Genomic DNA, 17,437 nt, shown 5'->3' on the forward strand with positions numbered 1-17,437 from the left:
GGCACACCTGCACGTGTCATATGTTTACACTCGACTTACACTTTTCGGTTGCTAACAATCACAACAATGGCTGCCCTTCTGCAACTGACCCTTAAAACAATTTTAACCTTAAAGGTTCTTTCTGCTCAAAGTTACAATTTTTTGATCCTCTGTTGCGGTTTCGGTTGTTAATTTTTCTCACTCGCCTAAAACAAATTCAATAAATAAATATTTTTTTAACCTCCAAATCTTTAATAGTTAATTTAACAACCAACAAGAACGAATCCAATAAATCACTATGTCGGTCATCAATTTCGATGGAGTTAAGTATTTTATTGTAAAAACAAATAAATTTGATTGAATAAGTACCGATATTTGGACTATTGTAATCATCAATAAATCTTGTTGTCGTCATCCTAGCGATTATGATAGCGAGTTGTATAAATAGCTCGGGACACCCTGGGAATTTATCACATCAGCAGGTTACTTCTGAGCAACAAGGTTAGTTAATTGTTTGCTAATTATCCGCCGTTAAATTCCAAAAACTAGTTACTTTTAATAAAACTTGCCTTGCTTAAATTGACTAGGCTAGAAAGAAGAAATAGATTAAGTGATTATTATATTTTTATTCCAGATGCGTTTCATTATTCTTCTGGCGACTCTTTGTTTGGCCGCGGCCTACCCTTCCGATGATAACTGTAAGTTATCTATTAAATAAGTAATAAGCTTCAATTTAATTAATGAAACTAACCTTCATTTTTGTACTTCAAAGCTGGGTTCGTCGATGTTGACGTTCCTATGTCCATGGAGCCGAGTGATACTGACGAAGTTGTTGCTGATGGTAATCCTGGAGAAGAAATGACGGGAAGAGTCGAGGGTGGTGCAGAAGAGGGCAGTAATGGCTCAGAGGACAAAGGTTCCTCAAACGACGAGGAAAGTAATCCTGAAGAAGGTGATCAAGGTGCTACAGAAGAGCCCGATGATTTTTATTCTGAAGAACCAACCACTAATCTGTGTACCAAAGCTGGAAACGTCCGAGATCCAGAGACTTGCGGATTTGTTATGTGTTCTGAAGGTTTCGACGGCAGTTTCACTGAGTTAAATCGTCAGCCCTGTCCTCATCATACTTGCTTCGATGAAGAAAATAACCGCTGCGAATGGAAGAGTAAATTGAACCTTTAAATAGCTGAAAAAGTTCAATAATTTATTATTATTAATCAAAGTTCTGAAAAAGTTTACAATAATATATTTGGTTGAAGGAATTTTTAAATTATAATTACTCTTTAATAATTTTGGTTGCTCAATAGCTCAAGTTGCTCAATTAAAATCAATATTTTAATTTCCTGTTTTCATTGCGAATCTTTGTTCAATGTTACGAGATTTTTTATTTTGTTGGTTATGTCCAACTTAACCTTATTTGTTGTACCGAATGTAAATAAAAATGAATTGTAATGTAATTTATAAAAATATTTCAATAAAGAATTTTAAATCAAGACCTAATAGTTTTTAAACAATTTTTTTACTAAAATTAAATTAAAGAAAAAGAAGAATATACCCCTAAAGTAACAATTTGATAGATCTAGATTGTGAAGATGATAAAAATCATCTAATAAGTCCAGATTTTCAAAGGAAAAATAATCTTCTATTAAATTTCATATCTAAAAATAATATAATTTATTTAGAGCCATAAGATATGGACTGTGAAGTAAAAAGTATTAAGGGGGGAAATACGTGTAGAGGCTTGAAAAAAATCAAAAATTTTTTTTTTCATAAATCGCTTGTAAAACTATTGAAAAATATACAGTTAAAATTTCAGGTCAAAATTATTATTCGTTCAAAAGTTACAAGCGATTTAGTAAGTGCGCTCGGTACAGCGCCCGAGAACATAATTACCTGAACGGAGCGGTCGGTTAGGGTCGAGTAGGTAGTCAATAGTTAAAAACTATTGAAATTGCTGCATACTTGGCTGCTTGCTTATTCAATGAAGGCAGTTCAAGTATTTTATTAGTCATGAACGAGTTAGGTCTCATCGTTGGGAACAATAGCTTCAATCACGCACAACAATCCGACAGTCAGCGCGTAACCCGTCAGAATCGACGCAGCTCCTTGGACAGTAAAGAAGCCCGAAAAGCACGAAAAGAAAAGCTACAAGCTCAAAATGAAGCATATGAAGCTGAAGAAGGCTTACAATATGGTGCTGGAATAGCTGATTAATTGGTAAGTTGTTTCAATTCGTTTAATACAACTTTATATTAACCTTTTGGCACCGTGGCTTTATTTACCAGTAACAATTTATCGAAACAAAAATTTTTCATAAAAATTTATCATACAAAAATTTCTCACATGCAAAAAATTCTCACTCAAAAATTTCTTGATTAAAAAATTCTCACAGAGCAAAAATTATCATTTAAAAGTTTCTCAAATATTTTATTTTCACTTTATCATTAAAAATTCATAATTAAATAAATATTAATTTTAATAATAATTAATAATACCAAATAAATTTTGACAATGAGAAATATTGCCTTTGTGAAAATATCGAACAAGAAATTATTGCTGATAATTTATGTCGCGAGAAATTATTGCATGAGAAAAAAGAGACGGTCACCTTAACTTTTTCATCACTTATTTTTAAACGCGTTTTTCTCGAAACTAGTTTTTTCGAACTAGTGTACACTCTAGCTTAAAAAGTTTTTAACCAATCATCTTCAAATTTAGTATATTATTTCTTTACATAATTGTGCTGAATATGAACCTCAATCAGAAGCAATTTTTTCATTTTAACTAATTTTTTTATACTAAACAATAAACAAAAAAAAGGTAAAAAAACATGACTTACTTTCACAGCCGTCAAAAAAATGAAAATTTTTTTTTTTTTTTCTTTAAAATGAGGTTCATATAGAAGATACATGTCTAAAAAAAGTTATAATTTTGATGCATTGATTTCAGATAAAAATTATGGCCTCCATGATGTACACCAGTTGCGAAGTCGGACGACAACCTACGAGATGTATCAGCTGATATCTTTACTACTTTTTAAGTTTTATTCTTGTAAATGTAAATTTTTACTCTTCAATATATGTATAAAATAACCCAAAAGTTTGAATAAATAATATTAATTTTTTATACCTTTAAATAATTGATTAAAATCTGCTCGAAAACGGCCATCTACACGTATTTCCCCCCTTAATATGAATGTCTAGATTTATGTGAATTATGAGATTCTCCATAACTTCACTATGAGTCAATTTAGGTGATACAATTTTTATAATAAATCCAGATTTTCAAAGCAAAAATATTATTATTATTATGAGTTTTACTTGTATACCGTTTTATGGTTTTTACAAGGCTAATTGTCTCAGCTTCTCCACATATAGTCTTTTTCAACTCTTTATTATCAACATATGCTCCGCTCTATATTATCAACACAATCTTTCAACTCTTTTGTAATCAACATATTCTCCGCTCTTTTTATAATCAACATGTTATTCACTTTTTATTATCAACATGTTCTCCGCTTTTTTTATAATCAACATATCATTTCGCACATAATTCTATTCTCAATGCGGCTGTGGACCGACTTGTGCTTTCTGTACTGCATTTACCCTATTCCTCACCCCTTTCTATCGGTTGTTGGAATAGTGGCGATGGGGAAACCAAAAAGAAAACTCATGCCAGTACAGTCGGCTACCGGAGCGATCTCCGACGGTTGGTGTTGGAACTATTCGAACAACCATCGGGGCTCGAACCCTCGCCTCACGACATGATGCACGAACGAACTAACGGGATAATAACTTAGTCCGCTCGGCCATCATGTCGCTTCAAAGCAAAAATAATTGTTTGGTTTTAGCTTCTTTCGATAATGGGATTGATGCAGAGAATGAAGAAACAACGACTGTTTCTATTAGAAGAGGTGATATTACAGTGAGTGATGATGATAATGAAGAAATAAATGATGACCCTATAGTTCTCGTTGATCCAGGTAATTTAGATGCTGATAAAGTGGAAAAGAAAAGTAGTGAAGATGATGATGATAAAAATGGTGAGAATCTAAATAATTTAGATTCTGGCGAAGATAAGAACAAAGATTCTTCTGACGGTGGTGATAAACTAATTAATCCAGATGATGAAAATAATGATTCTCATGAAGATGATATTACAACAACTTCAAGTTTTCCTGATGATGATATTGATAAAAAAGAAGACGATGTTACAACAACTTCAAATCTGATTAATGATCATATTAATGAGAAAGAAGATGATGTTGCAACAACTTCAAATGTTCCTAATGATGATATTAATAACAATGAAGATGATGTTACAACAACTTCAAGTCTTCCTAATGATGATGTTAATGAGAAAGAAGATGATGGTACAACTTCAAGTCTTCCTAATGATGATATTAATAATAATAACAATGAAGATGATGTTACAACAACTTCAAGTCTTCCTAATAATGATATTAATAATAAAGAAGATGATTTTACAACAATTTCAAGTCATTCTAATGATGATGATATTAATAGCAATGAAGATGATGTTACAACTTCAAGTCTTTCTAATGATCAACAACTTTAAATGTTCCTAGTGATGATATTAATGAAAAAGAAGATGATGCTAGTACAATTTCAAGTCCTTCTAATGAAAATAATAACAATAACAATGAAAATGATTTTACAACAACTTCAAATGTTCCTGATGATGATATTAATCACAATGAAGATGATGTTACAACAACTTCAAATATTCCTAATGATGATGTTGATAATAAAGAAGATGATGTTACAACAACTTCAAATCTTCCAAATGATGATATTAATGAAAAAGAAGATGATGTTACAATAACTTCAAGTCTTCCTGATGGTGGTGATGATGATGATGATGATGATGAACCTACTTCTACAACAGAATCACTTCCAACCACTACAAGTCGACCCACAAAAAAAAGTAACCGTAAGGTTAGGTGTCGTCACCCTGGAAACATGCCAGATCCAGCGTCCTGTGGTTACATCGCCTGTCAGCCCCTTGGAAATGGAAAGTACAAAAAGTACTTCATGCGTTGCGGCTTGGGCACTTGCTTCGATCCAGTATCCATGATCTGTGGCTTTGATCACAACTACAAATACTGAATTTAATCTGTTTAAATTAGATTAAAAGTCTTGTAGCTTATTTACTGAAATATAACAGGATGATATTCAGTAATTGTATATATTTTTATTTCTAATGAAAAATAATCTAAATAAACATGCATAATTGTTGTCAATCATTGACCTATGAAAAAATAAACGGACGGTAAATAAATGAGATTAAAAATCCATAAAAAAAATTGACTCTATAAAATGTTATCAAAAAGTCTAATATACTTATCACCTAAATTTGATTAGATATTCTGATGTATATTATATTCTAGCAACTATAATTTTTATCGAACCTATCTATTATGCGTAGAATCGGCGATAATGGATCTTATAAGAATCTCGCGGGTGATGAAGCCGTTAAAATTTCAATTTAACATCCAAAGATGCGAGTTTTAGTTGCCTTGGCATTTTTGATGACCTGCGCCGCCGAAAGTAAGTTTTAAACAATAAATAATTTATTAATAATAATAGCCATAAGGGATCATTCTGAGAATTTTTATCCAAAATTGTTTTTTCCTAAATCTAGAAAAAATTTTTTTAAGAAGAAAATTACTGTGAGGACAATCTTGATTTTTTTAAACAGTTAAATATTTTTAGTGATATTCAAGAGTGTATAAGTTGAGCTGAAAAAATTATATATCAATTATCTATAATAGTTTTTGTGTATAAAAATAATGAATATTTGGTTTTTTTTCGAGTGCCAGAACCAGAATGATCCCTTAATTAAAAAATAATCGAATTCTTTTCACTTCTGAATATTTATAATAATTTTCTATAATAAAAAAAAACTAAACTTCTAGATAACAAATAATAACTAAAACTAGCAACCTTGCAGTCACTACGTGACTGCCGTGACTTATTGTGAACGATAAATAAAATTTTGCTTTTTTAAATAATGACTTTTGTTAAATTGTTCTGTACTTTCTTATAATTATTGACGTTTTTAAAGATATAAGCTCATCCCGATGTTACACTCATCAAGAGCTTTCACTTGAGCACCCACATGCATTTTGATATATTTTTCATATGTATACATATACATATAATATATATGAATATATGAAAAATTGTTGTGGGTACTCAAATGAAAGGTCTCGATGAGTGTGACATCGGGACGAGCTTAGATCTTTAAAAATGTCAATAGTTCACAAGATCCAAGGTCATTTCTTAATTATGTAGATAGAGTAGAGCATTTTCGAATGCAGCCTAAATAAATTTTTCCGAATCTAATTTATATGTACGTAAACTTCAAGTATCATGTCTTCTTATGTATCGTAACCAAAACCCTGGTTTACTGCTTGTAACATTAAAGGTTACTAGCGACCTTGCTTTATTAAATAATGAATTTCGTTAAATTGCACTGTACTTTCTTAAATATTGACATTTTTAAAGATATAAGCTCATCCCGATGTTACACTCATCAAGAGTGTATATATATTTATATATATATATATATATATATATATATGAAAATGCATGTGGGTACTCAAATGAACGCTCTTGATGAGTGTAACATCGGGATGAGCTTATATCTTTAAAAATGTCAATAATTCACAAGATACAAGGTCATTTCTTAATTATTGACATTTTTAAAGATATAAGCTCATCCCGATGTTACACTCATCAAGACCTTTCATTTAAGTACCCACACGGCAATTTTTATATATTTTATATATATATAGTATTTGTGAACTATATAAATATATAAAATATATGAAAAATTGATGTGGGGACTCAAATAAAAGGTCTCGATGAGTGTAACATCGGGGTGAGCTTATATCTTTAAAAATGTCAATAGTTCACAAGATACAAGGTCATTTCTTAATTATGTATCTAGAGATAGAGTATTTTCGAATGCAGCGTCAATACTTATCATTATAAATTGACGATTGGTGAGAATTATATAAAACCTTGAAAAGGCACAAATTCAAATCAAGACCTTTGCAATGACACTAAATTTCACTAAAAAAACCGATTTTATCATATACCTATCCTGGATACAAAATTTTTCTTGTTCTCTTAATAATATAGATAATTATTTTAAGGAAAAATTGTGTGTTACTTCGGCAGCTGGTCAGTTTACCGCCCGGGTAATGGAAGATTCAGTATAGAAAACATAGACCCTCACCTATGCACTCACTTGGTCTACACATTCGTGGGATTAAAAGGCTCTAGCATCAGAGTTCTGGACCCATGGCAAGACTTACCTACAAACTACGGCAAGGACGGGTTCAGAAGGTTCAACAAATTGAAATTGAAGAATCCTGCTTTGAAAACTCTGGTAGCAATTGGAGGGTGGAATGAAAGATCCAGGAAGTACTCAATAATGGCGAGCAATCCTGAATCCAGAGAGTGCTTCGCTGATAACGCAGTCGCGTTTGTCAAACAGTGGGGCTTTGATGGGTTTGACCTGGACTGGGAGTACCCTAACCAGCGCGGTGGTCAACCCAGGGATGTTCAGAACTTTGTAGAGCTTCTGAAAGTAATGAGACAGAAGTTTGATCAAGAAGGATTGATACTGAGTGCTGCTGTGGCTGCAGCTGAGTCTTCAGCTGCTAAATCTTATGATATTGTTGAGATTAGCAAGTACCTGGACTTTATTAATCTAATGGCGTATGACTTCCATGGGTTCTGGGATCACAAGACTGGACATAATGCTCCTTTGTTTGCTGCTCCTGGTGATTCTGAAGACCTGCAAAAATTCACATCTGTAAGTAATTAGCTTTTATGAATCATCTTAGATTTTTAAAAGAATAAAGGCGCTAAGTATTGAACAGTTTAGATAAAATTAACATAAATACATTAAAAAAATATATATTTTTTATAAAAAAAATTGTGAGCCATCACGGGACGCCTGGCAGATGTGAAACATCGACATTATTTTGTAAGAGTAATATGCAGAAAAGAACAGATAGTGATAGGAACTAAATACGTCATAATGATAAAATAAAATATTATGATTTTTTTTCCAGATAACGATGACTATTTATTGAATAAACATTTATTTTCATTAAATACAAAAATTTACAAATTTATTTCAAATCGTGACAACTTAATTCGTTTAATCAGTGACTTCGGTAATAGTTATATTCGATGTTGCCTCTGAGGACGGTATTACTGTGACAATTGGTCGATGGTAACTGAAGTATGTTACAAATAGTATATTACAACCCAAGGCCAGAAAGTTGGATTTCCTGGCGTATGGGATATGATGGCCGAGGCTACGCCTCGGCCATCATATCACATACGTCAGGGTATCCAACATTCTGGTCATGGGTAGTATACTATTTTTCTTGCTCTCCAGCCGAAAGTACGCAACCCCGGGGAAGGGGTTTTGCAAAACCGAGGCGAAGCCGAGGTTTTGCCGGGCATGAGGGGGGCACCGCCCGACTTTTGCAAAGCCGAGGCTTTGCTGGTCGAGGCGGGTATAAAAAAAAAAAATAAAAGTTAATAAATTGAAAAAAAATGTTATTTTAAACTTTACTAACAAATGCTCTGATTAAGAGTGATATCATGCACAGAATTTGTCACAAATATTTAAACTCATTCTAATTACAGAATTTATTTTTTTAATTTGATTAAAAATTAGTTTCTAATTAGTAATCGACGGCTAAGAAAGATTGAAATTAAATTATTACAAGTTTGTAGAGTACATGGATCGTTTTATAAACATTGCTTTACTATAGTAACATTGCTTTACTATAACTATCAAAATATAAAAAAAAGCAAATAAAATTCACAAAACTATTGTTTTATTTTTTAAACTTTTTATATAAATTATTTGTGCAGTATTATTATTAAATAGTTCATTAACAATGATCTAGTTAAAAATTATTTTTATTTTTTTGACATTTTTTGGTTAGTTTATGCGCTGACATGTTACATACAGACGATGTTGTGACTGTTATATATACAGTTAAAACTCGCTGTATAGGCCGGTCGCGCCACGAAAATACGAAAGAAAGCGAGGTTCTGTGCTGCTGAGCCAGAAAATATGCGTAGCGCGCATGCGTTAGAGCAGGCCATAAAAGTTGCTCTTCCTGGAGTAAATTGCTGCCAGGAAGAGCGTACTTTCGGCTAGGAGAGCAAGAAATAGTATATTACATACCTAGGCCAGTAAAATAAGAAAAGTCTCAGATCACATGTAATTGTTGGCCGAGGCGAAGCCGAGGCTGACAAACATGTGATCTGAGGCTTTCTTATTTACTGGCCAAGGTGTGTATACTATTTTTCTGCTCGACGTAGCCGGAATATGGCAACTTTGTTTAGCGCAGCGGCCAGAAAGTTGCCACTTTCCGGCCGGAGGGCAGAAAAGTATTGGACATAACATTATCAAGATATCTAATAAATACAGCATCTATTGTTGTTCCGTATCTGGTGTTAGGTTCTCTTGGATTGTTATTAATTTGCAATTGAAATTCTTCTTGGAGAAACGTAATTAATGGCGTTGATTCATCTTTTGCAAAATTTACATTGAAATCCCCAGCTAAAATCAATGGTAGTTTGTCTTTATTGGTTTTGAAAGTTATTGAACGTCTGTGACTGTACGGAAATAATCTCTCATGTAAAAATGAAATGATGTCATTTATTTTTTTATTAGGAGAAATATACACAACAATCATCATCAATTTACTAACGTTACAGCTGATTGCTCCGAATATTGAACATTACTTACTAAATATTGACCGTCTATGTTCCAAATATTGACCAGTAGTATTTTTTATACAAAATTTAATTGAATTTTTTATTGATATCTTGAAAAAAATATTTTACATATTTAATTTATAGAATTAAATATAATTATTAATGAAATCCAAAGTTTTATAGAAAATTTTATTAAAAAATTCAATTTTAATTAAAATTTTTAATAAATTCTTCAAATTTATTTATTAAGAAATTCTTCAATCATTCTAAAGGATTATAAATTTTTTGCTAGCATTAAAAATTATAATTATAATAGAGTAAAGGTGCTAAATATTGACCAGTTTAGATAAAATGAACATAAATACATTATTTGTAAATTTATTGGAAGAGGTTATCAGCTGAAACGAGTGTTTTCCTTTTTTTATAGTTTTAACTTACAAATTATAATACGTTTGTTTATAAAATACATAATAATAAACATCTAATTGTAATAATTAACATTACAGCCGATTGCTCCGAATATTGAACATTACTTACTAAATATTGACCTTGTATGTTCCAAATACTGACCAGTAGTATTATGCTTACTAGACTTGTAAATAATTTTTATTTTAAATCAATAATAGTTTAGACATTAGCTAATCTATTCTCTGACATGTTAATAATTGAAGTATTGTTGTTAGTTGTTCTGTATTCTGATACAATATTATCTTCAGTACTCATATTTAAATCAATCTTAGAAGCTATACTAATATTAGGTACATTGGATAATTTACAACACTAATTGTTGACCAGAGTATTATTTAAATTATCAACATGCTTTTTCTAACAAATTGTTTTGAAAAATACTTATTTATTGATTATGAAGTATTTAATTTTATATAAATTGATCATAAATATAGCAAACACGGCGAGGCTTTTAATGACTAATTTTCCCAAATTTCTGACATTTGTACCCAAACTTATTTTTTTTAACTGGATATATTTATGTGGATGCTTAAATTTTTATTTAAAGTATAATTAAAAATTGATAATTACCTACTGAATATTAAATTAAATTACTAGATTTTTTAAAATCAAATTGTTATATTGCTTGGTTAATATTTAGTTACTTTATATACCCTAACTAGAATCCAAATTTGCGCGCGCAAGCGCGCGCCTTGACTATAGAGATTGCATATATTTTCATGCTTATGATATATTTGACCAATCACGGTACGAATAGTTTGATGCCACATACATTTCATCTCTATTTTATTATGGGAACGAATAGTTTGATTTTGATGTCACATACATTTCATCTCTATTTTATTATGGGACTAGAATTCAAATTTGTGCGCGCAAGTGCGAGCCTGACTATAGAGTTTGCATATATTTTCATGCTTATGATATATTCGACCAATCACGTTACGAATAGTTTGATGCCACATACCTTTCATCTCTTTTTTATTATGGGATTATTTATTAAAGACTTACCTATTTTATAAAAATCTAGGAAGCAGCAGTGAACTACTGGTTATCCAAAGGCGCGCCTAGGGAGAAGTTAATCCTCGGAATTCCAACTTACGGACACTCATTTACACTGGCAAATCCCAAAAACAACGGAATTGGAGCTGCTACTTCAGGTTATGGTGATCCTGGACCCTACACCCAGCTTGGAGGAATGCTCGGGTACAATGAAATCTGTGAGATGCAACAACATGGCGGCTGGAATTTCTTCTTCGACGAAGAAAGACAAGTCCCCTGGGCTTACAGAGGGTACCAGTGGATCAGCTTTGACAATGTCGAGTCGATAAAAGCCAAGGCTCAGTTTGCCAAGGAAAAGGGTCTAGGAGGCACCATGGTCTGGAGCATCGAGACTGATGACTTTCACGGCATCTGTGGAGAAAGTTATCCGCTAATAAAAACTCTCAATGTTATTCTTCGAAGTTAAGAATTTCCTTGGGTTAAAAATAAATTTCCGTGCATCAATTTTTTAATTTGTAAAATTATGTCTCTACTTTCATCGCGTTTGTAGGTTAACATTGATTCAAACAATGAATCAAAACATTGTAAAACTATATTTTTATAAGATTACAAACTTACGCAATTAAATCACTCACCTGTTGTATTTATTTTATGATATTTAACTGCTATTATTCATAAACATGCTTACGCAGCACACCTGCGCGTGTCAAATGTTTACACTCGACTTACACTTTTCGGTTGGTAACAATCACAACAATGGCTGTCCTTCTGCAACTGATCCTTAAAACAATCTTAACCTTAAAGGTCCTCTCTGCCCAAAGTTACAATTTTTTGATCCTCTGTTGCGGTTTCGGTTGTTAATTTTTCTCACTCGCCTAAAACAAATTAAATAAATATTTTTTTAACCTCCAAATCTTTAATAGTTAATTTAACAACCAACAAGAACGAATCCAATAAATCACTATGTCGGTCATCAATTTCGACGGAGTTAAATATTTTATTGTAAAAAGAAATAAATTTGATTGAATAAATACCGATATGTGGACTATTGCAATCATCAATAAATCTTGTTTTCGCCATCGTAGCGACTATGATAGCGAGTTGTATAAATAGTGCGGGACACCCTGGGAATTTATCACATCAGCAGTTTACTTCTGAGTATAACAAGGTTAGTTAATTGTTTGCTAATTATCCGCCGTTAAATTCCAAAAACTAGTTACTTTTAATAAAACTTGCCTTGCTTAAATTGACTAGGCTAGAAAGAAGAAATAGATTAAGTGATCATTATATTTTTATTCCAGATGCGTTTCATTATTCTTCTGGCGACTCTTTGTTTGGCCGCGGCCTACCCTTCCGATGATAACTGTAAGTTATCTATTAAATAAGTAATAAGCTTCAATTCAATTAATGAAACTCGCCTTGATTTTTGTACTTCAAAGCTGAGTTCGTCGATTTTGAGGTTCCTAAGTCCATGGAGCCGAGTAATACTGCCGAATCTTGTGCTCATGGTAATCCTGGAGAAGAAATTAAATTAGTAATTAGGTTCAATTTATTTAATAAAACTAACCTTCATTTTTCCGTATGTTGCAGCTGATGCAAGTTCTGGCGCTTCTAACGAAGTTGTTGCTGATGGTAATCCTGAAGAAGAAATGCCGGGAAGCGTTGAGGTTGGTACAGAAAAAGATAGTAAAGGGTTGTCAAACGACAAGGAAAAAAATCCTGAAGTAGGTGATCAAGGTGAAAAAAAAGAGACCGATGGTGACCATTGTAAAGAGCCAACCACTAATTTGTGTACCAAAACTGGACACGTCCTAGATCCAAAAACTTGCGGATATGTTGCGTGTTCCATAGGTCCCGACGGCAGCTCCTATGAGGTATATCGTCATCTCTGTCCTGATCATACTTGCTACGTTGAAGAAAATGACCGCTGCGAATGGAAGAGTAATTTGATGCTTGAAATATCTGAAAAAGCTCAATGATTTATTATTATTAATTAGATTTTTGGAAAAACTTACAATAATTATGTTTGATTGAAGGAATTTTTAGATTATAATTACTCTTTAATAATTTTGGTTGCTATTGATTTTCATATCCTGTTTTCATTACTTGACCTTATTTGTTGTACCTTATTTGTTGTACCTTATTTGTTGTACCTTATTTGTTGTACCTTATTTGTTGTATCTTATTTGTTGTACCGAATGTAAATAAAAATGAATTGTAATGTAATTTAGAAAAATATATCAATAAAAAATTTCAAATTAAGGTCTGATAGTTTTTAAAACAACTTTTTTTTACTAAAATTAAATTAAACAAAAAGAAGATGATACTCCTAAAGTGACAATTTTATAGATCTAGATTGTGAAGATGATAAAAATCTTCTAATAAATCCACTTTTTCATAGGAAAAATAATCTCCCATTGAATTAAATTTCGTATCTAAAAAAAATTAGGAAAACGGTTGACCCTGAAGGCCATCCCTGCAACTTCCCGCTAATTCCATACTTAGGCGCTTAAAATTGCACCAATGACGTTTTTGAGCTCTTCGAGCTCAAAAATACAATTTATAGGTTATTTTGAGCTCTCCGAGCTCAAAGAGATTACTTTCCTATGCTTTAAAGCTCTTCGAGCTCAAAAGTCTGATAGAGATTTGATAAGACACTATTTTTTGAATTTTTAAACCGCAATAACTTTTGAATGAACAAACCGATTTTTACGCGGTTAGAAGCATTCGACGCAGTTTTTCAAGCCTCACAAAGAATCTTAAATTTTAAATTGATCGCGCTAGGAATTTTGGAGTTATTCCGAAAAAACACTTTTTTCGGTTTTCTTTCGTTCACGATATCTCTCGAACGAATCAACCGATTTTGACCGGACTGGTGGCGGTCGACGTGGTTTTTTGAGGTTAAGAGCTGATTAGTTTTCTGAATTGAACCTCTAAGCCGTTTAAAAGTTATTCCAAAAAAACCACATTTGAAAAAAATTTTTTTTTTAGTTTTTTGAAGATTTCTCAAAGTCTATTGATCTGAACCGGTCCAAATAGTTTTCAAAATCTAAGTTTGGTCAAGCCCTTTCGAATGGCACTAACCGCGATGAAATCGGTCAAGCCGTTCAAAAGTTATAAGCGGTTCACATACTTTCACACACACACACACACACACACACACACACACACACACACACACACACACACACACACACACACACACACACACACACACACACATACATACATACAGACACCGTGACAACCTCGCGGGGATAGTCAGGGAAGCTTCCTGTGACCTTCAAACGTCGAGATCTGATGAAAACTCGATTTTTGCAAAACGGGGTGAAAACAATAACTTCCCGATTTTCGAAAATCTTCGATTTTCTTAGCGGGAAGTTAAAAATGATGTAGTGTCAAGGGACACCAGGTAGAAATGAAGTTCTTTCGGATAATATAGAAGCAACACAATTTGCAAAAAAAAACTGTATGAAAATAAACGTGTTTATTTACGAATAAAACGAATTTATAATGTGAGTATACGCCACGTGCTTATAAGCATGTATAGATAAGAAGTTCAAAAAGTTTGGAAAATCCAAAAGTGCTCGTCTCAACGCTCATTCATCACAAAAAAAATAAAATAACATATATAAAACTGAGATGATATAAAGGGCCCATGTGTGGCCAAAAATTGAACTATTTTTTTATACATATATACACAGAAAAAAAAAATATTTTTGAATCAATATATAATTTTGAAGAACTTCATCTTCTTGATTTGAGTAAAAAAATTCTTAAACTTAGAAATTTTTACTTGGTTTAAGTAAATTTTACTTGATTAAAGAATTTTTCGTTTTGATTCTAGAGAATTAGCTTCTTCAAAATTATTTTCTTGGTTCAAGAATTTTCCTCTTGAATCAATTAAATTTTTTTTTCAGTGTACTAGCAGTGCGTCCTGGCTTCGCACGGGTATTTAACAAAAATTTCAAAATTAATTATAATATAATATAGTCTTTGTCACCCAGGGATAGTGTACTTCCCAACAGTGAAAGAATTTTTCAAATCGGTTCAGTAGTTTCGGAGCCTATTCAATGCAAACAAACAATCAAATCTTTCTTCTTTATAATATTAGTAGAGATAGATATACAAAAAAGACTGTTCACTAATGAATTTATTCATTTTTTAATTGAATTACATTGAATTAGACGGAAATTTTAAGTAAGCTATTACTCAGAATTATACTGACGCGAAAATGGACTTAAAAAGTAAAGTTTTTTGGGCGTTATCGTGACCACATACATCATCCTCACGTACAGACAACCCGAGGTCCACCGAAATATTTTTTCAAAACGGCTTTTTTATACTATCTAGAAAAAATAGTGTTTTTTAAAGTATCTACTTTCATAAAAAAGTGTTATTGTTGATATTTCGCGTTACTAAAACCATAAGGGCGTATCTTAAAATATACGCCCTTATGGTTCTGCAGAACCATAAGGGCGTATAAAAAAATTTTTTTTGCTCCAATCAATGTAAAAATATTGAAAACATTAACATCTATGTAAAAAACGAAAAAAAAAATTTTTTTTGTGATACGCCCTTATGGTTTTAAGAAAACATTTTTCTAAAACCATAAGGGCGTATCCTGTTTTTTCGGTTTATTATCAATTATAGGTCGGAGTAAGAAAAAAAATTGCAAAGGTGATAGAAATTATCACTCCACAACTTAATTTATATTAACAAATATTTATTTGAGTGAAAAAACGAATGAAAAATTAAGAAAAAATAAATTCATAACAACTTGAGAACAATCGGTATGTCTTCAAGTTAATAAAATTAGCCTCAAAGTTTTTCAAAATTGATTTTTTTTTACTTCAGATCTATTTACAATTAACAAAAGAGTTTTGTAAGCCATTTAGAACTGTAATTTTAAAAAAGTCATTCAAAAAGAACTTCGTTCTTGAGAATTGTTATGATTCTTCAATACGAATATCTTGGAGCAAGTTTGATGATCTAAATCATTTTTGTACATCAGGCACTGTCCCACAAAATATCATCGGTATTATCAAAGTTTAATTTTCAGCCATGGTCATAGTTTATAAATTTTTTTGTCATTATTTAGTTAAAAAAAAAATTAAGAAATCTTTTTTTTTACTTTTATTATCTTAGACACAGTTGATCCTGACGATGGAGATGGCATTGGAGTAATACTCTGATGAATTTATTTTTCCTTAATTTTTTATTAGTTTTCTCACTTAAATTTATTCATAGAAGAGGACCAAGACATTAGACGATCAGAAAAAATAGCAGAAAAATACAATAACGTCATGTTTAAAATACCACACTTTACTACAAAATCATATGAACATTTATTTGTGGTGTCAGCGATACGGCTTTGGAGAGAACTGCCCATTGAAATAATCGAATCTCATAGTTTGGAAACATTTAAAACAAAAGCTTTTGAATTTTTCATGAAATTAGAAACTGACGGTAAATTGTAAATTGTAAATCTCAGAAAAATCTAGACAAATCTCTGGAATTTACATATCTACATGCATATTATATTATATCACTACACTATTATACTAATAAATCCAATTAAATCCTATCATCATCATTTACTAAAATTATTATTGCGATAAAATGGTTCCATGCGTTTTCATCCTCGGACAAAATATCCCCGACAAAATATCCCCGGACAAAATATCCTCGAGACAAAATATCCTCAGACAAAATATCCTCGTGACAAAATATCCTCGCGACAAAATATCCTCGCGACAAAATATCCCCGTGACACAATATCCCCGACAAAATATCCCTAATATTAACATGATTTTTGTGTGTATTTATTCGATAATAAACTAACACAAACGCGAATAATCGTGTCGGAGATATTTTTTATTGGGATATTTTGTCCGGGGATATTTTGTCTCGAGGATATTTTGTCCGGGGATATTTTGTCGAGGATATTTTGTCGGGGATATTTTGTCCGAGGATGAAAACGCCTGATACCGATAAAATGTATTAAAATGTATAATAAGTATTCATTTGCATAATGTATTATTTATCATGGTAGTACTTGCTATAACTGTACGTGTACTTATTCTTATCTTTATATTTAAATATTCTTATCTTTATATTTAAATATTTGTAAATTTTGCCATTCGGCTTGCTGCCTTGGCATTTAAACCAAATAAATAAATAAATATTTGTTGACATAAATCAAGTTG

The 17,437-nt window shown here is 31.7% G+C and overlaps 3 protein-coding genes and 3 long non-coding RNA genes across 8 annotated transcripts; 3 read left to right on the forward strand and 3 right to left on the reverse strand.

Annotated features, from left to right (window-relative positions):
* Positions 1–144: 144 nt before the first annotated feature.
* Positions 145–470, reverse strand: LOC123266548. Its single transcript, XR_006509795.1, has 2 exons — positions 349–470; positions 145–185 (listed from the first exon to the last, which is right to left on the reverse strand). It is a non-coding gene; the product is annotated as an uncharacterized LOC123266548 (long non-coding RNA).
* LOC123266540 lies at positions 374–1,254 on the forward strand. Its single transcript, XM_044730841.1, has 3 exons — positions 374–480; positions 614–677; positions 752–1,254. The coding sequence occupies exons 2-3, from the start codon at positions 614–616 to the stop codon at positions 1,159–1,161; spliced, it is 474 nt and encodes a 157-aa protein (XP_044586776.1). The 5' UTR covers positions 374–480; the 3' UTR covers positions 1,162–1,254.
* On the reverse strand, positions 586–7,409 carry LOC123266547. 2 transcript variants are annotated; one of them, XR_006509794.1, is made up of 4 exons: positions 7,325–7,409; positions 984–1,165; positions 731–922; positions 586–675 (listed from the first exon to the last, which is right to left on the reverse strand). It is a non-coding gene; the product is annotated as an uncharacterized LOC123266547 (long non-coding RNA). The 2 variants fall into 2 exon arrangements; XR_006509793.1 differs by having other exon boundaries at positions 731–1,165.
* Positions 5,275–11,975, forward strand: LOC123266533 (acidic mammalian chitinase-like). Its single transcript, XM_044730825.1, has 3 exons — positions 5,275–5,549; positions 7,163–7,827; positions 11,257–11,975. The coding sequence occupies exons 1-3, from the start codon at positions 5,501–5,503 to the stop codon at positions 11,692–11,694; spliced, it is 1,152 nt and encodes a 383-aa protein (XP_044586760.1). The 5' UTR covers positions 5,275–5,500; the 3' UTR covers positions 11,695–11,975.
* Positions 11,499–12,378, reverse strand: LOC123266549. The gene is made up of 3 exons (XR_006509796.1): positions 12,263–12,378; positions 11,958–12,103; positions 11,499–11,589 (listed from the first exon to the last, which is right to left on the reverse strand). It is a non-coding gene; the product is annotated as an uncharacterized LOC123266549 (long non-coding RNA).
* Positions 12,379–12,475: 97 nt separating this feature from the next.
* On the forward strand, positions 12,476–13,222 carry LOC123266539. 2 transcript variants are annotated; one of them, XM_044730838.1, is made up of 3 exons: positions 12,476–12,593; positions 12,668–12,736; positions 12,819–13,222. In XM_044730838.1, the coding sequence occupies exons 1-3, from the start codon at positions 12,530–12,532 to the stop codon at positions 13,205–13,207; spliced, it is 522 nt and encodes a 173-aa protein (XP_044586773.1). In that variant the 5' UTR covers positions 12,476–12,529; the 3' UTR covers positions 13,208–13,222. The 2 variants fall into 2 exon arrangements, with proteins under 2 accessions (XP_044586773.1, XP_044586774.1); XM_044730839.1 differs by lacking the exon at positions 12,668–12,736 and having other exon boundaries at positions 12,509–12,593.
* The last annotated feature ends 4,215 nt before the right edge of the window (positions 13,223–17,437 follow it).

Source organism: Cotesia glomerata, linkage group LG6 (genome assembly GCF_020080835.1).
Source record: "Cotesia glomerata isolate CgM1 linkage group LG6, MPM_Cglom_v2.3, whole genome shotgun sequence".
Lineage (NCBI taxonomy): Eukaryota > Metazoa > Arthropoda > Insecta > Hymenoptera > Braconidae > Cotesia > Cotesia glomerata.